At 42.8% G+C, this 26,587-nt stretch overlaps 1 protein-coding gene across 3 annotated transcripts; it reads right to left on the bottom strand.

Annotated features, from left to right (window-relative positions):
- Positions 1-511: 511 nt before the first annotated feature.
- LOC138960042 (uncharacterized) lies at positions 512-20,607 on the bottom strand. 3 transcript variants are annotated; one of them, XR_011453872.1, is made up of 8 exons: positions 20,494-20,607; positions 19,519-19,770; positions 16,764-16,914; positions 15,342-15,493; positions 12,246-12,317; positions 9,020-9,361; positions 1,940-4,594; positions 512-1,903 (listed from the first exon to the last, which is right to left on the bottom strand). XR_011453872.1 is itself a non-coding variant. In XM_070331762.1 (7 exons), exons 1-7 carry the CDS (start codon positions 20,558-20,560, stop codon positions 4,575-4,577), a joined length of 1,056 nt encoding a protein of 351 aa, XP_070187863.1. In that variant the 5' UTR covers positions 20,561-20,607; the 3' UTR covers positions 512-4,574. The 3 variants fall into 3 exon arrangements, 2 of the variants coding, with proteins under 2 accessions (XP_070187863.1, XP_070187864.1); XM_070331762.1 differs by having other exon boundaries at positions 512-4,594; XM_070331763.1 differs by lacking the exon at positions 12,246-12,317 and having other exon boundaries at positions 512-4,594.
- Between the last annotated feature and the right edge of the window lie 5,980 nt (positions 20,608-26,587).

Raw genomic sequence — 26,587 nt, 5'->3', positions numbered from 1 at the left:
CTGTAGCATGTTCCTTAATGATTTACATGTATATATTATATTCTCACACCTCTCATAAAAAAGTCCGTGAGTGTGTGTGGTTTAGTTGTGTGTGTGTGTGTGTGTGTGTGTGTGTGTGAGAGAGAGAACTTGAGAGAGAGAGAGAGAGAGAGAGAGAGAGAGAGAGAGAGAGAGAGAGAGAGAGAGAGAGAAAAAAAAGAGAGAGAGAGGGAGAGAGAAAGAGAAATGCATGAATTTGTGTCAATTTCTATGTGTGATTGAGGGTATCTGTGTCTATGATTGTGTTCCTGTGCACTATGATTTCTGTATGCACCTATTTTCCCTACACAGCTCACAGAGGAACGCCACCCAATCTCTCACACACACACACACACACACACACACACACACACACACACCTCTTTTCTAAGACACCATTTCCCCAGATTTTGCAAAGTCTGAAATGGGGGTTTTCACTGTACATCAAGCTATATAGGCATTAACTGACACACACACATAGCAACAAAAAACCTTTCTTTCTTTATTCATTTATTTGGTGTTTAACGTCGTTTTCAACCACGAAGGGTTATATCGCGACGGGGAAAGAGGGAAGATGGGATAGAGCCACTTGTCAATTGTTTCTTGTTCACAAAAGCACTAATCAAAAATTTGCTCCAGGGGCTTGCAACGTAGGACAATATATTACCTTACTGGGAGAATGCAAGTTTCCAGTACAAAGGACTTAACATTTCTTACATACTGCTTGACTAAAATCTTTACAAACATTGACTATATTCTATACAATAAACACTTAACAAGGGTAAAAGGAGAAACAAAATCCGTTAGTCGCCTCTTACGACATGCTGTGGAGCATCGGATAAATTCTTCCCCCTAACCCGCTGGGGGTAACAAAAAACCTCGGTGTAAACATTTATTTTGCACAATCAGAAAGACAGTAAGTGGAAGTCAATTCAAAAGAAAGATTACAATAGTATCAAACACTTCAGTTCAAATGAGATTATTTCAACAAACTTTTTGTCTTAAAGTCACGCTTTGTAAGTCATCATCAAAATCAACGAGAAAATGTAAATAAAAAAAGCATGTAAAGTTTTGTGAAGTAAAATTCTAAATAAAAGGTATTTAAGCAAACAAACCCAGTAAAATATAACCCCTGCAATATATGTGGATTTTTTTTATTTATTCACAGGATAGATTTTTTTTTAGAAAACTGTGACCAATAAAATGCATTGACAAGCATTCTTTCCATGCAAAATTAATCTACTTATTTGTAGTTATAAATTAAAATGTCGTATGTACATTTCTCAGTGAATGTAAAGCCTTGCGCTAATAGCGCTAAAAGAAGAGTATTTGCAAAAAGCTTCCAATGTGATATGAGATTTTACCAAACCAAAGAAACTAAAAGCATACCTGACACAGAGTAAGTATGTGCAAAATGTACAACACATTGTGATCCTCAAAATCATTTACATCAATAACAATTAGAAAAAAACACCAACACTTAACAGCAATCGTAACTTTTTTTTGAATAAATCCAAAATGAAAGATTAAGTTATCCACAAGCGTATGACTGGAATTTGTTTTCCTCTCAAAATGACAGGTAACAAACAATACCAAAACTCTCACTTCCCGGTATGTCAGTTAAAACCTTCATGGATGTTTGCATTTTCTCAGCATCGCCGTTTTCAACATTTCCCTTGACATTCAACAACTTCCTGATTATGTACAACATCTGAATTATTATACAACAAATACTCAACCACAACTATATATATACATTTTTAGTGCATATTACGCCATTACATAAACAAAAATAACTTTGAAAATAAGGAAAAAAACCAGGCCATTGTGGGAATGTTTTGCAACTAAAAAGGATAGTTAACAACCTCAAAAGATGTGATCCAAACTACTATGCATACTAACCGAAAAAAAGGAAAACCACAAAAGTACTGTGTGACACAGAAACTTCAGAAACAACTAATGAACTAACAACCCAGAAACACGATCCTCTTACGTCAAACTTGTTACTTCCTCTTTTGGAGAAATCTAACATAATATTATGCACGGTTCATTTGTATTTGAAGAGAGCACTTATCTACTACCCTAATAGCAATAAACTAACTTATATTCAATTGAGCACATTTACCAATGATTTGATGGAGCCATAAATATACTGCCCTAATTTTTATAATTAATATGCACACATGCAAAAATCAGATGTTATCAGAATTAATTAGAGCACTATAAAAGGTCTCTCTCTCTCTCTGATGTTTTGAGGGATTACATACCACCTAAGAATCTGTCAAAATGCATCCATGATTCCGCAAAAACTGCTTCTGATGTCAAAACTTAACCACTTTATATCTTTTGTTAGGAATTCTTACAAGTTACATAAACATGCTTAGTTGCATACAAAGTGCTACTCAGAGTACCAAAACCAACAAGATAATCAAGTGAACAAAATTGTGACAAGAAATAAAAGGTAATCGAATGACAGATAAGATGAAAATGAAGCTTAAAAAATGTACAATTCAACGAATGAAATGGTCAACAAACCTGAACGCAAATGGTCCAAAACACAAACACTATGCTTGTTTTGACATGACCAAAAGTAAAGCATTACACGACTAGATGACAGAAATTCAAGAAACCAATAGCTGGACTTAAGAAGGGTGCTAATATCATGCGAAAGTATAAAGATCCTTCTGGAAGCAAATTACAGTAAAACCAGATCTGCAGCAAGAAAAAATACACAGGTTCATGTATTGCACACCTATATAAAAAGCATTTGTTAGAAAAATAGCAAATGTTAGAAAAAGCAATTCAGTAACACCGACACAACCTATGGTCGCTGAACATGTCCAAACATTCTCTTTCACAGGCCAAATTAATAAAAAGTCAGTGCTATAAATAGTGCATATCACAAGCTCAATTAGGAACTTTTAAAGTCATTAAAAACATTGAACAGCCAAGAACAGTGAGATTGAGTAAAGAAACAACATCTCTGTCCCTGAGAGTAAGAAAGAACTTTGATAAACCTGCTTCTCCTGCGGTATGGAATTACACAGGAGTTATTGTTTGGCGCTGGCAGTGCTCAAAACCCCTGGACTCCTCTTAAATTGTCGAAATTCATTGCCTTTATTATGGCGCCCAAAACTGCAAACTTTAATTTCACAGTGGGTGGAAGGATGATGCCAAGGGCTGCCCTAAACTTCCGAAAATTGCCCAAACTTGTATCGCCATTTTGGCAAACATGCCCCCAAAAAAGAATCGGACCAACCTCACTGAATAAACCCTCATACTTTTCTAACCAATGAAAAAGTGTCAGGACAAAAAGGAACACAGCACTGTAAAGGCAAAAGCTTTAAAAACGTTAAAGCATGAGCAGGGTATTCTTTTAAGTTAAAAATAAGTACACTTGAAGAAAAATCCCTGTTTCTAAAAAATAATGTTATGCAACATGTTTATACTGACCAAAATCAATGACAGTCATCAAATTTTGACAAATTTGTAGTTAAAAAGAATCTTATGTGGTTTTTTTCTTACAGTGTAAAACCCAAACAAATAAAATAAATAGAGGTTTGTAATATGTATACCTACATTGTATACTCAAAATCAAAATGTACAAAGATAATGAAATTATAAGAAATAGTTTTGGATTATCACATCAAGTAATGCCAGGATCGAAACAAAAAGAATAACAAAATGTAACGTAACATTAAATTTATATAAAATAAGGTAAAAAGAACCACACAAATAAAACATGATCTAAAACAACACTCAGAAAAACTGAGAAATGCAAGGTCAAACGAACTGATCCAACAAAATAACAAGCTGCATTAACACCCTGTAAGTAACACATAAAACACGGTTTGCTTTGTTCTGGTGCAGATGCATACCATTCTTGTTTATAGAACAATTCCTATTGGAGCTGTTAATCAGTTTAAACAACTGCAACAACAAGTATAAGTATAATAAGTGTTCATTATTAACAACAATACAAGGTGTGATTAACATATCTTTCTTCTTGTCATTTCAATGTGAGCTTACGTCAGTGCCATGAGCATATGATCTTCAGCCATTTTATACAAAGGGCTGCTTTCTGATTGTCTGTGGAAATATCAAATTTCAAATTTTGGAGAAGACACTGTATAGAACAATATACTGCCAATACTCATTTAACAACAATACATTTATGTTTCCTAGACACTGTACTGTGCAACTGTCACTTTAGTTAAACATCAAATTTATCAATTTTGTTTTCAATTCAACAAATGTTCAATTTTGCAAAAACTTGTCCATATTTATACAGTGATATCTGCCATGTAAGGTCCCTTCAACAATAAGAGACATGCCAACACAATACATGTTCTGCGGCCCCGTTGTTTATTATCTTGACCAAACTATACCTGTCATGACCGGCCACCTGTTATGAAGGGGCATTTTGGTTGGTCCCAAGGGTGTCCTTTCATGGCAGGTTCCAATGTAGACTTGCTGATGTTGAAGTGAAACTCTGATCTACTGACAGCATTATATACCCTGCTTCACATTTCCTTGCTTGCTCTGTATGTTCCTGTTTACTGCGGGTAAGGTGGATCTGTCAACACACAAGGATATCTTTGTTAGAAAGCAAATCCAAAAACAAAGATTCATTCGCTTGCGGTTTACCAGCAAGCGGCCGAAAACTCAACCAAGCTAAGTTCTTGTTACTTATTGTTTGTCTGTGCACTTTAAAAGACCGTTGGTTCGACATATCTGTGATTGTAACGTATTGTTTTGTCAATAACTAACGTTCGAACAAATTACCTTTCTTGGTTTTTTTAATTTTGTTAGAAAGCATTAGACAAAAAGTCCTGTACAGTGGCACGTGCAATGCCAGGCCCCTCCAATCTGACACTGTCGGCTTTTTACTCCTGGTCCACAAACTGTCTTTCTTTATTTGGTGTTCAACGTCGTTTTCAACCACGAAGGTTATATCGCGACGGGGGAAGGGGGGAGATGGGATAAAGCCACTTGTCAATTGTTTCTTGTTCACAAAAGCACTAATCAAAAATTTGCTCCAGGGGCTTGCAACGTAGTACAATATATTACCTTACTGGGAGAATGCAAGTTTCCAGTACAAAGGACTTAACATTTCTTACATACTGCTTGACTAAAATCTTTTCAAACATTGACTATATTCTATACAAGAAACACTTAACAAGGGTAAAAGGAGAAACAGAATCCGTTAGTCGCCTCTTACGACATGCTGGGGAGCATCGGGTAAATTCTTTCTCGTCCCAACCAATATGGGACTCCCCCTAAGGCCAAAAAAAAGAAAAGGTCTGTTTACGGTAACCCGACCGACCCTATTTTTTTCGCGCGACCTTAGACTTTTTTTTGGCATTTGGGGGGGAAAAAAAAAAAAAAATCTTTTGGGTTTTTTTTTTGCAAAATAACGTAAAATATGGTTTTTTGGAGAAAAAAAAAAAAAAAAAAAAAAAAAAATCCCGACCTACCGACCCTATTTTTTGGGCCTAAGTTACCGTAAACAGACCTTTTTTTTTTTTTTGGCCTAACCCGCGGGGGGAGTCCAAAAACTTGACTAAAGTAATAGTATACATGCTATGAGACTGAGGGCACACGTGCAATGTAGGGGCCCTTTGGGCTGTACTGCACAGCTGTTCTGGCAAACACTCAAACACCTGCAATGTAGGGGCCCTTTGGGCTGTACTGCACAGCTGTTCTGGCAAACACTCAAACACCTGCAATGTAGGGGCCCTTTGGGCTGTACTGCACAGCTGTTCTGGCAAACACTCAAACACCTGCAATGTAGGGGCCCTTTGGGGTGTACTGCACAGCTGTTCTGGCAAACACTCAAACACATGCAATGTAGGGGCCCTTTGGGGTGTACTGCACAGCTGTTCTGGCAAACACTCAAACACCTGCAATGTAGGGGCCCTTTGGGCTGTACTGCACAGCTGTTCTGGCAAACACTCAAACACATGCAATGTAGGGGCCCTTTGAGGTGTACTGCACAGCTGTTCTGGCAAACACTCAAACACCTGCAATGTAGGGGCCCTTTGGGCTGTACTGCACAGCTGTTCTGGCAAACACTCAAACACCTGCAATGTAGGGGCCCTTTGGGCTGTACTGCACAGCTGTTCTGGCAAACACTCAAACACCTGCAATGTAGGGGCCCTTTGGGCTGTACTGCACAGCTGTTCTGGCAAACACTCAAACACCTGCAATGTAGGGGCCCTTTGGGCTGTACTGCACAGCTGTTCTGGCAAACACTCAAACACCTGCAATGTAGGGGCCCTTTGGGCTGTACTGCACAGCTGTTCTGGCAAACACTCAAACACCTGCAATGTAGGGGCCCTTTGGGCTGTACTGCACAGCTGTTCTGGCAAACACTCAAACACATGCAATGTAGGGGCCCTTTGGGCTGTACTGCACAGCTGTTCTGGCAAACACTCAAACACCTGCAATGTAGGGGCCCTCTGGGGTGTACTGCACAGCTGTTCTGGCAAACACTCAAACACCTGCAATGTAGGGGCCCTTTGGGGTGTACTGCACAGCTGTTCTGGCAAACACTCAAACACCTGCAATGTAGGGGCCCTTTGGGCTGTACTGCACAGCTGTTCTGGCAAACACTCAAACACCTGCAATGTAGGGGCCCTTTGGGCTGTACTGCACAGCTGTTCTGGCAAACACTCAAACACCTGCAATGTAGGGGCCCTTTGGGGTGTACTGCACAGCTGTTCTGGCAAACACTCAAACACCTGCAATGTAGGGGCCCTTTGGGGTGTACTGCACAGCTGTTCTGGCAAACACTCAAACACCTGCAATGTAGGGGCCCTTTGGGGTGTACTGCACAGCTGTTCTGGCAAACACTCAAACACCTGCAATGTAGGGGCCCTTTGGGGTGTACTGCACAGCTGTTCTGGCAAACACTCAAACACCTGCAATGTAGGGGCCCTTTGGGCTGTACTGCACAGCTGTTCTGGCAAACACTCAAACACCTGCAATGTAGGGGCCCTTTGGGCTGTACTGCACAGCTGTTCTGGCAAACACTCAAACACCTGCAATGTAGGGGCCCTTTGGGCTGTACTGCACAGCTGTTCTGGCAAACACTCAAACACCTGCAATGTAGGGGCCCTTTGGGCTGTACTGCACAGCTGTTCTGGCAAACACTCAAACACCTGCAATGTAGGGGCCCTTTGGGCTGTACTGCACATCTGTTCTGGCAAACACTCAAACACCTGCAATGTAGGGGCCCTTTGGGCTGTACTGCACAGCTGTTCTGGCAAACACTTAAACACCTGCAATGTAGGGGCCCTTTGGGCTGTACTGCACAGCTGTTCTGGCAAACACTTAAACACCTGCAATGTAGGGGCCCTTTGGGCTGTACTGCACAGCTGTTCTGGCAAACACTCAAACACCTGCAATGTATGGGCCCTTTGGGCTGTACTGCACAGCTGTTCTGGCAAACACTCAAACACCTGCAATGTAGGGGCCCTTTGGGCTGTACTGCACAGCTGTTCTGGCAAACACTCAAACACCTGCAATGTAGGGGCCCTTTGGGCTGTACTGCACAGCTGTTCTGGCAAACACTCAAACACCTGCAATGTAGGGGCCCTTTGGGCTGTACTGCACAGCTGTTCTGGCAAACACTCAAACACCTGCAATGTAGGGGCCCTTTGGGCTGTACTGCACAGCTGTTCTGGCAAACACTCAAACACCTGCAATGTAGGGGCCCTTTGGGCTGTACTGCACAGCTGTTCTGGCAAACACTGAAACACCTGCAATGTAGGGGCCCTTTGGGCTGTACTGCACAGCTGTTCTGGCAAACACTCAAACACCTGCAATGTAGGGGCCCTTTGGGCTGTACTGCACAGCTGTTCTGGCAAACACTCAAACACCTGCAATGTAGGGGCCCTTTGGGCTGTACTGCACAGCTGTTCTGGCAAACACTCAAACACCTGCAATGTAGGGGCCCTTTGGGCTGTACTGCACAGCTGTTCTGGCAAACACTCAAACACCTGCAATGTAGGGGCCCTTTGGGCTGTACTGCACAGCTGTTCTGGCAAACACTCAAACACCTGCAATGTAGGGGCCCTTTGGGCTGTACTGCACAGCTGTTCTGGCAAACACTGAAACACCTGCAATGTAGGGGCCCTTTGGGCTGTACTGCACAGCTGTTCTGGCAAACACTCAAACACCTGCAATGTAGGGGCCCTTTGGGCTGTACTGCACAGCTGTTCTGGCAAACACTCAAACACCTGCAATGTAGGGGCCCTTTGGGCTGTACTGCACAGCTGTTCTGGCAAACACTCAAACACCTGCAATGTAGGGGCCCTTTGGGCTGTACTGCACAGCTGTTCTGGCAAACACTCAAACACCTGCAATGTAGGGGCCCTTTGGGCTGTACTGCACAGCTGTTCTGGCAAACACTCAAACACGTGCAATGTAGGGGCCCTTTGGGCTGTACTGCACAGCTGTTCTGGCAAACACTCAAACACCTGCATGTAAAAGCTCAGCCTGTACGTAAAACCGCAACCTGCTTCATTAAATGGCATTTATTTGGTGTGTTTTATTTTCTCAACAAGTCACTTAACATAGCCTCCAGTTACAAACTGTTAAGTTAGCATCCCTTGAATTACTGGCAAGAGGTATGTTCAAAATACCAGGCAATCCATTCAAAGGAAGAATGAGTTTCACGGAAATAAAGAATGCCGGGGGTCCAGGGGTCCACTGGCGGGGTCCAGGGGCGACGCCCCTTGTGAGGTTTTTGGGGTGGCGCCCCCAGAAGCTGAAGCAGTTTGGCCTTGTAAATATGAATTTAACCCCCTCTGGTGATAGATAAATTGTCCATGTAAAAAAAAAATCACACAATTTTGTCCTTCTTGGTAGGTTTTTTCCTTTCACGTAAATCCGCAAAATCACGGAGATTTGGATTGCTTCAAATACCCATTTACAAGTGTGCAGAACACTGACAAAACACAGCACATTCCAACATGACAGCACAAGTTTCACATACAGCCGGAGCCGGGTTGGCCGTATCCCCCATAGGCAGGCGCCATCCCTGGCTGTTGAGGAGGAGCTCCCGGGTAGGGTGCCGTACCGTCAGAGTAGGGAGGTGGAGCACCCGCGGAAGGGTACGGCATGCCCCCCTGTGGGGTGGAAGGGTAAGGCCCAGGAGGGTACTGTCCGCCAGGAGGAGGGTATTGCCCTCCAGGAGGGTACTGGTCAGGTGGAGGGTACTGGCCAGGGGGAGGTGGGTATTGACCGCCCTGGGGGTATGGTCCGGGTGGGGGGTACTGTGGTTCACCGGTTGGCTGGGGTGGTGGTTGGTAGCTGGCTTTCATGTCATTGTAGGGCTCTGCAAGCAAGAAAAGCAGATGTGGGGTTATAGGTTTGATTGTGGCAGATTGTGTGTGTGTGTGTGTGTGTGTGTGTGTGTGTGTGTGTGTGTGTGTGTGTGTGTGTGTGTGTGTGTGTGTGTGTACGTACGGCGTGCGTGCGTGCGTGTGTGTGCGTGCGTGTGTGTGTGCGTGTACTGACTGTGTCAGTGTTTTGCTGAGACTGCACACATAGAAACCAGATGTTTCAGTATTTTCTTTCTCTATAGTGCTACATACACAAGAAAATCAACAGACTGTGATTGCTGCTTTGTGCACCTGCCAACGTTTTCCTTTTAAGGATGAAAGTGCAACATCCTGTTTTGAAAATATTCTGAAAAATGTACCCAGGTAAGTAAATGCACCACAAATAAAATAAATCAATGTTTTTGAAGTTATGAAGTTATGATTACTCAAACTAAAGTTGACATAACGGGTTTTAAAAGTTAAGACATTTTAAAGTGACCTACTCATACTTGATATATATACACATTCAGGAGAATAGAAAAATATGGTAACATCAATTAAATTAACCTGAGGCAAAACGTAGTGCTACAAAGCACAGTTTACATGACCATATTCCCCACCCACCCCTCACATTAATCAAGTTTGATATACCCTACTATGTACTGCCAGTCAGTGTCCCTTGTGTATTTACAAGTATTCAGCACAAAATTTGTTTGAGAAAAAATAAGCAAAAAAAACCCTGAAGATGAAGATGTTATTCATGAGTCAAATACACACAAATACTACAGCTTTTTAGAATTTTTACATCTGCATTTGTGAAGATAATTAGCATTGTTTGATTAGAATAGGAACAAGAGAATGCAGGTAAGAAGAACTAGAACAAAATAACAATAAAAATGTGTGCACCCATTACAAAATACCATGTTTCTGGTAAGAACATTTTTATTGTTATCTTGTGTTGCTTGATTATTTTTACAATGAATAATGCCTGCATGGGGAGCATGGCGGTAATGGACAAAGGAAAAGAGTCTCATGATTAGTTTTACAATGAATAATGCCTGCATGGAGAGCATGGCGGTAATGGACAAAGGAAAAGAGTTGCTTGATTATTTTTACAATGAATAATGCCTGCATGGGGAGCATGGCGGTAATGGACAAAGGAAAAGAGTCTCATGATTAGTTTTACAATGAATAATGCCTGCATGGAGAGCATGGCGGTAATGGACAAAGGAAAAGAGTTGCTTGATTATTTTTACAATGAATAATGCCTGCATGGGGAGCATGGCGGTAATGGACAAAGGAAAAGAGTCTCATGATTAGTTTTACAATGAATAATGCCTGCATGGGGAGCATGGCGGTAATGGACAAAGGAAAAGAGTTGCTTGATTATTTTTACAATGAATAATGCCTGCATGGGGAGCATGGCGGTAATGGACAAAGGAAAAGAGTCTCATGATTAGTTTTACAATGAATAATGCCTGCATGGAGAGCATGGCGGTAATGGACAAAGGAAAAGAGTTGCTTGATTATTTTTACAATGAATAATGCCTGCATGGGGAGCATGGCGGTAATGGACAAAGGAAAAGAGTCTCATGATTAGTTTTACAATGAATAATGCCTGCATGGAGAGCATGGCGGTAATGGACAAAGGGAAAGAGTCTCATGATTACAAACACAAAAGGTGTCTTCTTCTTCTTCTTCTTCGGCGTTCCAGACAAAAGGTGTCAAAGCAGCAAGTTATAATTTCAGACCTCAATCCCCACAGAGAAGCTGTGAAAAATCTTGATTGCAAAGCAAGCAAGCACACACACACACACACACACACACACAGTGGCATACATAGACCAAAGCAAACTACACATATTACAAAACACCAAAGGACACACCACAGTCAAAACAAAAGCAAATAGACGAATTCCGGAAATAACTCTGCCGGGTTTGTAAGGGTTGCGAAAGAGTGAGCACCCTTGTTTTACTCAGACAAACATCACGTGGTTCCTGTACACATGTTTGAGACAAACCCTCTCGCTAGTGACTGGCGTGTAATGTCACTTTTCACACATGGGAAGAAACTGACATTACATACGCATGTAGAGTATCGACTCTCAGAATCACATGTTTGGATCGATTTCTCTCCTTGCTTGTTAACTTCGAGCACGTGTTGGCCGGACACAGAAGTTGAAATATTTGTCTGAGCTTCAAGCGGCATAACTCTGCCGAACGGTCATGTAGCAGTGACAGAGTTATTTTCAAAAATCGTCTTTAAAGGTGGTCGTCTACATTTTGGCTTTTTTTCAATAATCTTACGGTTAGATTTCGATACAAAATTATGTCAAATGATGAATAAACCATGGGGAAAAAAATTATGGAAAAAAAAAATATATGTAATAAAAGATTTTATTTTTGGGTAGCGTGACTCACGCTTCCAATATTTTGTTTTCTATTTGCCTAAAAATACTGACCAATCAAATTCATGTCACTATGCTTATAGCCACGCCCAAACAAGTGCAGCAACAGTTTGAAACTGGAGCGCTGTCCACGCTTTTTTATAAACGCACGAAATGCACGGGATTTGAGAGAAGTTTTGCGCTTGGCATTTTCCAAATAAGGATATCCTACTATGAGTACTACGCTGGAATACTACAATGAATTTTCAAACGGCTACACTGGCTTCGTCTTTCCTGATCGAAAGGGGGTGTATTGTTGATATTAGTAGATAATCGACTCTGCATTTTAATGGTCAAATGGCGATTTCGGTATAAAATTAAAAATGTAGACAAGGACCTTTAAGCATAAAAAAATAAAAAGGAACAAAAAAGAAAATAATAAAATACGAGACTTCAAAAAAAACAATACAATCAAAGGTATGAGGCAAACGACAGAAAACCCCACATATACCATCGTCAGACTGCACTTTGAGGGGAACAGTCACATGATGAGGTTCGGACACTGTGTACACAGTTCTGCTACCTGTTCACACACATGCAGTCAACACTAAGATTTGAATTCATGCACACTTAAAGTTACCTTCCCTCCCGTACGGATCATCTTGTAAATAAACAGAGATTTGTCCAGGCTTTTACGTGAAATCAGACTAAAGCTATTTTTCCATATATAGGGACGCGACAGCGGCACGATGGTTGCTGCGAGGTAGCGGCAGCGACAAAACCGATCGCACTCCAGGGAGCAAAAAAAATTGCTGAACAGCGTTATTCGCGTCCAAAGTGGGCGTGGTCTGTCTTTCCAAATATTCGAGGACCCCCCACAACCAGGTCTGTAGTCTATTTCAACTGTATTTTTCGTCAGATACACGTATTCCCTAAGCTGCACATAGTCCAGCAAGAATTTTTTCAAAGGTTGTCAAAGGCACCGGGTTTGTTCCGCTTTTTGTTAAAATAAAAGGTTTTTTTCTTACATTTTTCGTCATTTCAATTTTCTAACTAACATAAGTAGCTTCAAATATAGTTTCTCTTAATTACAGCATGGTTGTGTGAGATTTGACCGATTTATAAAAAGAAGTCAAGCCAGAAAGAACAAAAATCCGCCTGCCGCGCCGCGTTTAATGGAAACCACTCATGACGAAATTTGCTAGCGGCATCGCGTGTTTGTTGCCATCGAGCCGCCGCTGCGTCGCTATATGGAAACATAGACTAACCTTCTTCATGAACACATCCCAACTATGCACACCCTGCTTTCTCACTTTCAGTGCAGAGTTTTCTCTCAACTAATGCATTTTACAAGTGACACCAATGTCAACTTGCAAAATTAATTCAGCCAGCAATTTTCACTCAGAACAGAAAACAGTCCCTTTGTAAAGTTTTGGTACCTACCTGGGCGGAGGAATTTTTCATTTTTGTTTGCCATTAACAATTATATTCCTTTAAGTCTAAGGTTAGAGATCTGTTATTTTCTGATCCCTTTAGTGCTTTACTCTTTGTGTGTTCATCGATACTTTTCATCCTCCCACCCTTTTAAGCTTTTTAATACTTGCTTTCCTTGTCTCTCTTTTTTTTCCCTCGTCTTATTTTTCCATCAATAAACTGCCCGGTATTTGGACCAACACAATGCTCAAAGGGGATACACACACAGCATGCTGTCATGACAACATCAACCAGGCCACAAACACGCACACACAACTAGCTGTTTATGCAATGCATCACAATGCTCAATAAGCCTGTTGATGTAATAAGGCCAAAAAAAAAATAGGTCTGTTTACGGTAACATAGGCCAAAAAAATAGGGTCGGTAGGTCGGGATTTTTTTTCCTTTTTTTTTTCTCCAAAAAAACATATTTTTACGTTCTTTTGCCAAAAAAACAAGATTTTTTTTTTTTTTTTCCCCCCCCCAAATGCCCAAAAAAAGTCTAGGGTCGCGCGAAAAAACTAGGGTCGGTCGGGTTACCGTAAACAGACCTATTCTTTTTTTTGGCCTAACATTCTACCAACAGCACGCCAGCATACAAACCACAACTATACCAAACAACATGTTATAAAGTATGTAAAAATTAACCTGCACCAGAGTACAATGTCTCAGTTCTAGAAACACACTGACTACATAATTGCAGCTTTTATGACAGCAACAGAGGTAAATCTCATATATGCAAGTAAAACAGATGTCACATCTTGCCTGCCTGAACATAACACACCTACAATCCATTTGAAAAGTTTCAAACTGCATAGTGACACTCATATGTCACAAACACAACCAACAAAAATTAAAATTGAAAAATTAAAGTTTCTTGTGTCCTCCTTTTGTTTTGTGTGACCAAAAATTAAATTAATTTAAAATCTAAACTACATTGCTTGCCTACAAGACATAAAAAGTATTAAAAAAATAAAAGAATAAAAATAATTTAAAAAACTACACTGCTTGAAAAAAACACCACTGGCATGTACTCAAAATCACAAATTCACGGATGTATAATATAGCTATAACAAGAGGCGAAGCCTTCAAGGCTCACGTAAGAAATCGACAAACAGTAACACAAACTCAATCACTCCGTCACACATACACACACACACACACACAGTAAGAATAGGTGACACTGTGCAAGAAAGCGAGACACTAGATCTAGCCTACTTAAGCCTGTCCTTAATTGAGCCCGTAGTCGACTACACGAAGCTTCGCAAAGTCTTAATACCAAAAACCCGCAGCTACGGCGTGGTACTTTGACCCCAACATCGCTTCTCAAGTTTTGACATGCGAAGCTTCGCCGTAGCTCGCAACGAAGTTGGGGTTTTTTTTTGTAAGAAGAGTGCTTTATGATTCAAGATGGACGACGAAATCAGACTCAATACCATAGTGAAGAATGCACTTCGACTAACCTCCTACCTGTATTATTTCATACTGCGATGCATTGACATGTCGAATGAAACTCGAAATCCCAGCGCTCACGCCAACTGGTCCCGGCCGTGCTCAGTCAACGAAATAGAACACATACATTAACTTACGTCATCATCAAGTACGTAAAGTACAATTTGTGACGTAAAGTACTCAGAAAGAAGCACACCACGCGCTGGTCGAGACTACGTGCATGCGCTTTCTGACTAATAAGATTTGAGATGCCAAGACATGAAAAGATAACTCTCTTTTCCGCCATAGTGCCTTCCAACTAGTCTCGGCCCGCTCAAAATAATGAGCCAAAATGACCGAGACTTTCAGTAATTCCTTCGCGTGACGTCTAACCCTCTTACGCCATAATGTGACGTCTTCAAATGACGAAATGTTAAAGTTTCTACCACAGACATACACACGCACACACACACACGCACAGACAAACAAAGTTACGATCGCATAGGCTACACTTACGTGAGCCAAAAACTAAATCTACACCATGGCAGAACCTTACGCTGGACTCGTCAAGGACATCAACACCAATACATAATACAGGTAATATATCCAAAATTGTGTCTATTTTTGAAAAACAAGATCTCTATGAAGTAACCAAAAGAGAAGTAGAACGATACACTCAGACAAAACATAAGCAGCTTGTTACCTGGGTTAGGCTTCTTTCCAAAGATGACACCGTTCTGCTGGTGTCTCCTCTTGCAGCAAATCACGATGACGACGATGATGATGATGATGACCACAACGACACCCACAATGACCCAGGGTGATGTGCCTCCGCGGTGCCCCGAGCTTCTAGTGCTGAAATAAGTCGAAAACAATCACATCTTATAAATACCCTAACCAGAGATTGTGTACGCATTTATAATTACCATTATTTACCAACTAATATCTTTTACAAAATCAGGGGGATAAATGGAAACTGAACAGGCTATCCTGCATCTTATTTTGTTGGATTTTTCAACGAAGAAAAGGCAACTGTTGCATTCTTACTTTTATTTACTGTATGTCAGGGTATATGTGTGTGATGTGTTTAGCTCTTACAAGAAAGGGGCGATTAAAAAGCTTTCATTAATATCATTATTGTTATAATTATCGTTATAATTGGTCAATTTCTGAGACTAAATGACTAGTTTTAATAGAAAGCATTGAACCATATGGCTTGCCAACAAAAATAAACAGTTTTAAAAAGATTCTAATATCGCTGCCAAACATTAGTTTGACACCACACTGTAAGTGTTATCAACAGTGAAAAAAAAACACAGCAAGAACAATCATTCAAACCAAATGTGCATGTGTGTATGTTATTTAGTACCCTATAAGGCGCAAACTTTTTTCTCACACTTGACCTCTGCGGCTTATTGAACAGAAGCGCCTTATGTATGGCTGAAATAGAAATCCCTGGCCAAGTTTCATCTCAGACATCAAAGAGACCGCCTGAGTACCAGTCAAACAACTTATGATAATGCATGTTTCAGCTACTACTCTGGCCACGTTTCCTCTCAAGACATCAAAGAGACCACCCCATAGGTTAGCCCCATAGGTTAAACTCGGTCACTGACCAAGTGCAGGGACTGTTTCCTCTCTCAGATATGAAAGGGGAACCACCTCTCATAGATAAAACTGGGTCATTGACCCCGGGGAAAAAGGTCAGTGTCTGTAAACAAGGCCACCCAGCTATCACAATGGACCTGCCTTTGATCTCACCGCACACACAGAGCCCAAATATTTCCACTCTGTATTCTTCCTTTGATGTGCGGCTTCGTTTTTTTTTAAGTTTACCTCAAAAGTGGGGGTTGCGCCCTATATAACGAAGCACCTTATAGTCCCGAAAGTACGGTATAACTTAACCACAGCAAAAGCACAAAAAAATGAATGTATACCAAACTTTCTTTTTTTATCAGATATTTTTCTATTCATTTCTAATATCAATGAAAGTATACACCATCTTACAAACTGAACTTACCAATGAGCACTTTTTAAATAATTCCAATAACAAAAAAAGCCTGAAAGAATTAGAGTATCCTCCCTCCCAATCTTCTTTCTTTAAATAAAAGGATATAATTGTTACTTGTAATAGGTCTGGCGGCAGCAGAACTCTCTGTGGGAATCTCCACAGCAATAGTTGGCGTCCGCCGGATCGTTTTCACGAGGACAGATGAAGTTGCCGTACACTCGACCGTTAGGAGCCACTTCATAATTGTTGGTGCAGATGGGAGGCACTGAAAAATGTTGGTTACAGAAAAAGTCCATACAATCTCTGCTTACAAATAACAATGAGGTGTTTTTCTCTACAATGTGAAAAATAATTCAAACAAATTTATCTTCAGCTGAAAAAACAACACAAAAACAAGAAACAAATAAATTGAACTGAATACATAGGTTTACACAACTACCAGTACCACCAACCCTTGTGAAACATCAAGTAAAGCAGGGATGGCCAAATCGTCCGCCCAATCATCAGGAGAAAATAACAAATTTTATACGCCAGGCTAGTAGAAACCGCCTGGCAACTCGCAAATTATGGTCAATTGCAATACTTTTTGTTGTACTATCGAGTTTCAAATCCATAAACACTGCAGGTGCATGAACTGTAGCATGTACTGTTTTACTGGGCAGGCAATATTTCTGCCGTGCTGGTAACTTTCTGTAACTCCCACGACTGGCTAAATTTAATCATTTGAGATTTGACCATCCCTGTGTAGCAATTAACATTTTGGGGAATTTTCAGCATAGCATATACTGAATATAGTGTTTTAGTGTGGCATTGTCTAAAAATTATTCGCACATCCACATTCCGCGCATTTTTTACATTAATATATGGCCAAGAATATGTCAAGGAGTCTAAAAGGTGTTACAATTTTTATACTTTTTTAAACCTTCTTAATTTTACATGAATAAACATCTTGGTACTCCTGTCCTTCAAGTTCAATTGCAGCATTTTATTTAACAGTAAAGTGTTCGGTTTATCAAATATTTGCAGATAAAGCACAAATGATTGTATGTTACATTTACACCATAACATAATTTTACGGTGCTGTCATTTTCTTAGGTTCAGCTTTAGGCAACTGTTTCACTATCCAATGGCTTGATGGCTGAATGTAGAGTTGATCTGTACTAAAGCAACACTTGAAAAAAGTTGCTCCTGCCTCAATATAAGCAAAATCATTTATCCGTTAGTTACTTTACACCAAAGCTCAAATCAACTTCAAGGATACAATTCAACATTTACCTATTTACACTGTTTTTAAAACGATGAAATTCTCTGTGGAAGTGCGGAAAAGGTTCCAGTAAATGTTCATGTCATTTGTTTTGGAAACCTTAACCTCAATCATCAGGTTATTAAGTAATTTGAAAAAAAGCACGGTCACCGGTGTAGAAATTATTATAAATCAAATCACCCTCTTTAAAAGTTTAAATATTTTTACACTATTTTTGTTTGCAGTTTTGTGAGTTACAAACAAGAAATCATAACAAATCCTTTTCACGATAGAATAGTCAGGTTGGTACTCCACTACTGTACCAAATGTTCATTTTACCCATGAACCGTACGTTACTTTACACCAAACAGCAAGTACAAGGTACTGAACTTACATTTAATGGGCTATGCTCACCTCAGTTAAACAGTATTTCTAACTTGTTTGTTCTGAGCTACCTGTCTCAAGTCAAAATAAAGGGTTAAATTAATGGTTGTGCCTTTTTGGTTGTGTGTACATCTTTACACAAAAGGATGGTGAAAAGTAACATACAGAAGGCTCCGAAGATCTGCAGGTCCATTTGAAGGGTAATTTCTCTTTTATTTAGCTCATAAACCCCGAACAGACTGGTACCCAATAAACATGCCAGAACTGGGCCATTTATGTTTATTTGCTGGCAAGTTTGGGAAAGCTGGCCATAAAAAAAACAATACTGGGCCAATTATGGCAAGCCATAACTGGGCCATCTATGGCATTCCAGTAATACTGTCGGCCACTAAAATTCTTTAATTGGCCCATTGTTGGCCTGCCATTTATGGCCCAGAGCTGGTTTGCCTGCAGTCGGCCATTTATGGCGTTTTGCTGGCAATTATATGTGGGTTTTTGCTGGCACGCCAACAAAGGGCCAATTCTGGATTATTGCCGGGTTTTAGAAGCAAGAAGATCTGCGATAGCACAGCGATATGATTTCATCTAGTGGAGTGACGTAATCTACAAACAAATGTCGAAACAGCTTGACGTCACTCGTGATGATGACGCATTGTCATAAATCCGGCCCGCAGTGGTTCTGCAGATGTCCGCTTATTTGTTTTGCATTCAAGGAATTTCCAAAGCACCTTCTTCGATTGCAGTACGCGTCCGATCTCCTCCGGATAGAAGCAAGCATGGTGAGTTTCACAAACAGTTGTGTGCATGAGCAGATCGTCGCAACGGCGCTAGTATCTTCTTGTTCTTCTCCTCCGTTGTCGCTCTTCTTTTCACCGTTCTTCTGCTGGACGTTTGAGTCAGTTCGCATAATATAATAGATTATAAAAAGACGTCCTCTCTGTAAGAATGCCTCCATTTTCTTTCAAACCTTGTTCGTTCCGTGTTGCGTCTGCTTTTTGTTGTCTTTTGTGTTCTTGTTTTTCGTGATGAAGCTTCCAGAAGCAAAAATTCGTTATCTTGTGTCGTCTTTGTATCGGTGAGTACAGTAATCCTTTCTTTTTTAACTTTGTTCATCTTACCACAGTTACTTCGTTGTTTAGAATTCTAAGCTTGGCGTAATACTAACACTACAGTAACACTAACAGCGTAGCAATTTGTCTTAAAATGTAGCATGGCATTGGCAGCTCTGGGTTCATTACTTACTGCGATTGGGATACTGGCGGTAGTAGGAGCCCCTCATGTAGCGAGAACCGCCGTAGATGGCTCCAGCTAGGGCCGCAGCCTTCCATGTGCTGCTAGAAAAGCCACCAGTGCCCATTCGGACTCGCTGCCGCACTCGGACCCGAGCACCACTGCGAACTCTGGTGCTGGCGTAGCGAGTCCTGACTCGGCTGGCTCGATAACCGCCGCGATAACCTCCTCGATAACCTCCTCGGGCGCTGCCTGTGTCTGGAACTGGGATTTTAGAAAAAGAAAACCTACTAGTTATCAATTCAGAGTCCATCTCAATGCAGCTAACTCAACGCTCAGTGTACACAATTTCTAGTAGTACTAGTAGTACCTGTTTGACTCTGGAACTGGGGCAGGAAAAGAAAGCACTTACTATACAATAAGCTTAAGTATACTTCAGGGCACTTTTGCTCTCTCTCACTTTGTCTCTTTTCTCTCTCTCAGTCTCATAGACTAGTAATACACACTCACAGTCACACCCAGAAACAAATGAATTACACACAGTCACACACAATCTGTGAATCTTAATGGACTTTTGGATGCTGGAAACGCTGCTTTATTGGACTTGCGCAACATCCCATCAAGTGCCGAAATAATAATCACTACTGTTGATTGTGGGCAGTAATGGAAAGACAAGACAAGACACAACACACAGAGTGACAGACTCACAGTGACACACACACACACTCACATATACTGATACAGGCTGTTGCAGCAAACAAAACAATCGAACAAGGGATTCAATGCAGCCCATTGCTGGTACTGATGGTGTTCAATAATGCATGATTTTGTAATGTCAATATCATGACATCACTGGTATCTCTTGGTCAGATTATTTTTAACAACTTCCGCGCTGTGCCAGAATGACAAGAGATCTTCCCCTCAGTAAACAAAGTGAATTCATCATTCTATGACATATGGAACTGACGGTATTACGCGACGCCTTACCGTAAAAAGTCAGGATGAGGAAGAAGCACAGCACTAGGAGCACCAAAGTTCTCGCAGAGGCCGCCATCTTGCTTCCAGTCAGTTTTGAGTGCGCATGCGCGGCTAGTCACATTTTTGGCGGCAGGGGGCGCTCCGTTGTACCAAACACAAAAAAAATCAAAACTTGACTAAATATAAAAACAGAAATATCAAAGAGATAAGAGCTTACGAGGGAAAACTTGAACGCAATCGGCAATGTACCTCTTCTGAAGACCTCGTGTTTGGTACAATTTGCAATCCCAGCATGGGTCTGAATGAATGTCGGAAATTGCAGACTAAAAAATACCCGCTATAATGTTTTTTACATTTAGTCATGTTTTGACTAAATGTTTTAACATAGAGGGGGGAATCGAGACGAGGGTCGTGGTGTACGTATGTGTGTGCGTGTGTGTGTGTGTGTGTGTGTGTTCTTTCTTTCTTTCTTTATTTGGTGTTTAACGTCGTTTTCAACCATTCAAGGTTATATCGCGACGGGGAAAGGGGGGAGATGGGATAGGGGAAAGGGGGGAGATGGGATAGAGCCACTTGTTAATTGTTTCTTGTTCACAAAAGCACTAATCAAAAAATTGCTCCAGGGGCTTGCAACGTAGTACAATATATGACCTTACTGGGAGAATGCAAGTTTCCAGTACAAAGGACTTAACATTTCTTACATACTGCTTGACTAAAATCTTTACAAACATTGACTATATTCTATACAAGAAACACTTAACAAGGGTAAAAGGAGAAACAGAACCGTTAGTCGCCTCTTTCGACATGCTGGGTAGCATCGGGTAAATTCTTTCTCGTCCCAACAAATATGGGACTCCCCCTAACCCGCGGGTGTGTGTGTGTGTGTGTGTGTGTGTCTGTGTGTGTGTATGTGTGTCTGTGGGTAGAGCGATTCAGAGTAAACTACTAGACCGATCTTTATGACATTTTTCATGAGAGTTCCTGGGTATGATATCCCCAGATATTTTTTTCATTTTTTTGATAAATGTCTTTGATGACGTCATATCCGGCATTTTGTAAAAGTTGAGGCGGCACTGACACACCCTCATTTTTCTATCAAATTGATTGAAATTTTGGCCAAGCAATCTTCGACGAAGGCCCGACTTTGGTATTGCATTTCAGCTTGGAGGCTTGAAAATTAATTAATGACTTTGGTCATTAAAAATCTGAAAATTGTAATTAACATTATTTTTTTATAAAACGATCCAAAATTACGTTTATCGTATTCTTTACCATTTTCTGATTCCAAAAACATATAAATATATTATATTTGGATTAAAAACAAGCTCTGAAAATTACAAATATAAAAAGTATGATTAAAATTAAATTTCCGAAATCGATTTAAAAACAATTTCATCTTATTCCTTGTCCGTTCCTGATTCCAAAAACATATAGATATGATATGTTTGGATTTAAAACACGTTCAGAGAGTTAAAAAGAATAGAGAGTATAGAAAAGCGTGCTATCCTCCTCAGCGCAACCGCTACCGCGCTTTTCTGGATTGTTAATTTCACTGCCTTTGCCACGAGCGGTGGACAGACGATGCTACGAGTGTACGGTCTTGCGGGAAAAAATGCAATGCGTTCAGTTTCATTCTGTGAGTTCGACTGAGCTTGACTTCTTCTTCTTTCTTCTTCTGCGTTCGATGTTGGTGGCCGTGCTAGATCCTCAGACCAGTGGCTGCCAGGAAGTCCGCAGTCTTGCGCAGTTCGTCGGCAGGACCCCAGAGTTTGGCTCCAACACTGGTCTCTTCTTGCCAGAACTTCTGGCGTATTGTCTCTAGATGGGGGCAGTTCTGGAGAATGTGCTCCGGAGTTTGCTCTTCCGAGCCACATTCACAGTGTGCGTCATCCGCAAGGCCCAGTCTCTTGAGGTGTTTCTTCAGTCCACAGTGCCCTGTCCTTAGACGGAAAATGGTGGTTTGGCTTCTCCGGTCTAGTTTGTTGATGGGGTCTTCCTGTGGGTTGTAGTCTCCGTTTCTCTTTTTCCAGTTTTCTTTCTTCTTCCGTTGTAGAAGAGTCTTGGCTTCTTTGTACGAGGTGGAGTTGTGTGGTTGGGGAAGTCTCGCACCTCCTTTTGCCAGCCTGTCCGCTTCTTCATTGCCGGCAATGCCGACATGAGCCGGTATCCACTGGAGCACCACCTTGTTGTGTTGAGACAGGGTGCTGAGGCAGTTGTCGAGTTGCCTGGTGGGGAGGTCAGTGGGGCCAGACAGAAGGGACTGGAGGGCGGACAGGGAGTCAGTGAGGAGGACGATGTTTTGCCGACTGCGGTCTTCCCCTGCTGCGTGCTCTGCTGCAGTGATGAGGGCGTGGAGCTCGGCCCTGTAGTTCGAGCTCAGGTCACCAGCTGGGACGGAGAGGGAGGTGGTGGTCCCGTTTGGGCGACGGATGTAGACGCCACTGCCTCCATTCCTTACGGCGTTCTCTGAGGAGCCGTCTGTGTAGACGTGAGTCCAGGTGCGGTGGGTAGCGGTCCTGAATCATCTCCATGGCGAGGGCCTTCTGGACATGTGGTGACTGTTCGCCCTTTGCTGTCAGTCCTGGTACATCTGTTCTGACTTCATGGAAGCTCTTGCGTGGGGCCCAGACGTCTGAGACGAGTGTCTCACAGCAGTTGGGGTCAGCTTCCAGAGCTTCAGCATACTCCGTTTGGAGGTCCTTGACCTGATGTTTGAGGCTCTTTCGTTTCAGCCTGTTCTTGGTGCCCTTGTTGAGGTTTTGGTGAAGTGGGTGAGTGGTCAGTCTCTTCATCTTCTCTCCCTGGAGGACAGCTTTGTACTCTCGTCTGTCCTCGAGTGGTTCCAGGTCTGCTGTTTTCTCCATTTCTTGGATGGGTGTACTTTTCATGGCACCGAGGATGATCCTTAGCCCCATGTTCTGGACTTTGTCCAGCTTTCCTTTGTTGGTTTTGGAGGCAGTGGTCCATGTTGAGGAGGCGTATTCCATGACCGGTCTGACAGCGCCTGTGTAGACCTGTTTCAGAATGCCAGAGTTTGCGCCCCACTGGGTTCCTGCCAATTTCTTCATGAGCGAGAGCTTCTTCATCGCTCTTCCTTCTGTCGCTTCAATCTGCGGCTTCCACGTCAGACGTGTGTCCAGGGTGACTCCCAGAAACGTTGGCGTGTCGACCTGTGGGACTGCTTGGTCTTTCAGTTTCAGCAGGACCTTTTCCTTGGAGGTGGAGAGTGAGAAGAGAGTGCTGACCGTCTTGGTAGTGTTCAGCTGTAATGCCCAGTGTTCTGACCAGCTGGACACGCTATTGATGGTGTTCTGGATACGGTGTGTTGCTGTGGAGGTGTGTTCTTCTGCACACCAGACTGCAAAGTCATCCGCATGCAGGGTGTTCGAGACATGTTTTGGCACCGTTGTTGTGATGTCATTTATGTAGACGAGGAAGAGGGTAGGGGAGATCACTCCGCCTTGTGGGACACCCTCTCTCAGCTTCACGAGGTTGCTGGTCGTCCCGTCTACCATCACTCTTGCTGTTCTGTTGAAGAGGAAATCACTCAGCCACTTGAACATCTTGCCATGGACGCCTGCATGCAAAAGCTTCAGTAGCAGCCCTTCCTTCCAGACTGTGTCGAAGGCCCGGGACAGATCAAAGAACACTGCCAGGACCTTCTTTTTCTCTTGGAAGGCATCTTCAATCTCCTGCGTCAAGAGGGCAAGCTGGTCTTCGGTGCTGCGATGTTGCCGGTAGCCTGTTTGGGTGGGTGCAAGGAAAGATCTGGACTCAAGAAGCGACAACAGTCTCTTGTTCACGATCCTTTCCAGAAGCTTTCCAACGCAGCTGAGTAGGCTGATGGGACGATAGCTGGATGGGTCACGCTTATCCTTTCCTTTCTTCGGGATGGGTCTTATAAGGGCGACTTTCCAACTCGTAGGCACAGTGCCTGTCGACCAGCTCTGGTTGTAGATGGACAGAAGGAATCGCTTTGCACCAGGGCCGAGGTGCTTCAACATGTCGTTGGAGATGCCATCAGGGCCTGGGGCCTTCTTCTGCTTCAGCTTTCTCAGTGCTTCTTCCAGCTCACGGAGGATCAGACGTTCGGTCATGCATGGGTCCAAATCAGTACTTGCTGTGTTGTGAAGTGCAGCTCGAGTCTGGCTTCTGACATCCTTCAGTCTGTCAGCAGGGACCGTCACTGTACTATCTGCCTCAAAAGCTTTGGCGAAGACGTTTGCGGCTGTTTTGCCTGTGACATCTCCGGTGTTAGTGTGGAGGGTGACCTTCCTCCTCCCAGAGTTGTCCTCGTTCAGTGTCTTGGTCAGCTGCCATAGCTTTTGAGTGTCTTTCTCCATGTTTAAGGAGGCCGTTTTCTCTCTCCAGCTGTTCTGGGTTTGGCGCTGCTTTTCTTTGTCAAAGTCTGTCCTTATCTGCGAGTGTCGCGCCACATTTTCAGGTGTGGGGTCCTTCTCCATGTTTTCTCTCGCTTCGCTCAGCTTCTTGTGCAACTCTTCCAGGGCGTTGTTCCAGTACGGTTTGTAGTCACGCCGCCTGCCTCTTGGAATGGACTTTTTCGCTGCCTGGAGTATGGCGGAGTTGAACATGGAGGCGTTCCTGTCGACACTGTGCCTATCGAAGGTGATGGACTTTGTGTAGAGGTCAGTGAGTTGGCTGAAGAGCATCCAGTTGGCTTTCTTGTAGTTCCAACTGGGCGGCAGTTTCCCTGTGCTGGGGATGACCTGCTTGGCAATGGTCAGGATTGTGGGTCTGTGGTCGCTGCCTCCAAGTTGCTCGCTGACCTCTCTCTTCGTGATCTTGTGCACGTTGTCAGTGGCTATGGCAAGATCAGGTGTGCTGGTCTTCTTCCACACTCTGGAATAGAAGGTTGGGGGATCATCAGGCTTGTTGACAAGGACCAGCTGGTTTTCGATGAGCCAGTCTTCCACTTCTTCGCCTTTTGCATCCAGACTTGGATAACCCCAGCTGGGGGAGTGGCTGTTGAAGTCGCCAACTACAATCCAGTCTTCAGTGCCAGGTCGAAGACAGTGAAGTTGCATCATCTTGTTGGGCGGACTGTAGAGGTTGCAAATGGTCAGGTTTCTTTCTGGGAGAATGAGCTTCACGGTGATGAATTCCATGTCAGCATCTTCTGATCTTTGCACCTCTATGGAAGACAGGTTGGTTTTTACCAGAGTTAGGACTCCACCTTTTGGTCTGTTTTCCCGGTCAAATCGATGTGTTTCATATCCTCTTACAGAGAATCTATGGGAGCTGTTGAGATGGGTCTCTTGGATGCAACATATGTCTATTTGTTGTGACTTGAGGAACTGTTGCAGTTCAAGTTTCTTCTGTCGCACCCCTTCTGCATTCCAATGCATGATGCGAAGTTGTTGACCGGTAGCTCTATTCTGCCCTCCCCCGGTCAAAGGAAGAGGGTCAGAACCGCAGTCAGTCGCTGAAGTTGGACCTCCTTGAGGCTGGAGGCCCGGCGCCGTCCTACCCTGGCTGCGGGACACCAGGACGACACCACATCGATCCAAGGATAATTGTACGGCCATATTATCGTGGGAGCGTAGACAGCCGATTTTCTCCCCACGCCAAGTTGGCTGCTGTCTTCCGTCTTCGGTGGTTGAGGTTCTTACTCAGGGTTGCCTCCTCCCCAAGAGTAGCTGCCTTGCTGGGCTGTCGAGTCCACTCTACCCGGGTTTGACGTCGAAGTTTTCCTTCTCGTAGCCTTTGCCTTTCCCAAGGCGCACACAAGGCAGTGCGGGTTTTGAAATCGGAGTTGTCCTTCTCCTAGATGAGCGACCATCCAAGGTTAACGAGCCCCATCTGCCCGAAGCAGCTGGTTTTAAGGCGCCAGTGACCCGCCTGCATCCCTTCTCCTGTTAGTCGAAGACAGGGCCCGCCACGTGAAGGCCAGGAGCTGGATTTGACTGTCAGAGGTGTTTGGAGACACGAAGCCATTTGGAGCATTTCTTGGGAAGTAGGCGCTTATCTCTACTTCCACCCCGGCATAACAGTCCTTGGGCCCCTGAGCTTGACTAAATGTTGTATTTTCGCCTTACGCGACTTGTTTTTTTGTTTGTTTGCTTAACGCCCAGCCGACCACGAA

This window comes from Littorina saxatilis, linkage group LG2 (assembly GCF_037325665.1).
Source record: "Littorina saxatilis isolate snail1 linkage group LG2, US_GU_Lsax_2.0, whole genome shotgun sequence".
In the NCBI taxonomy this organism is placed as follows: domain Eukaryota; kingdom Metazoa; phylum Mollusca; class Gastropoda; order Littorinimorpha; family Littorinidae; genus Littorina; species Littorina saxatilis.
The sequence above is the reverse complement of the archived record's forward strand: the minus strand, read 5'-3'. Positions and strand labels throughout refer to the sequence as shown.

What these genes read in the sequence shown, in the direction of transcription:
- LOC138960042 (XM_070331762.1), bottom strand. Translation starts at nt 20,560, where the DNA reads ATGGCGGCCTCTGCGAGAACTTTGGTGCTCCTAGTGCTGTGCTTCTTC. An exon ending in CCGCCAGTATCCCAATCGCA is followed by an intron (nt 16,915 to 19,518) that starts GTAAGTAATGAA and finishes AACATTTTTCAG; the next exon opens with TGCCTCCCATCTGCACCAAC. An exon ending in TGGAAAGAAGCCTAACCCAG is followed by an intron (nt 12,318 to 15,341) that starts GTAACAAGCTGC and finishes GTGTGTGAACAG; the next exon opens with GTAGCAGAACTGTGTACACA.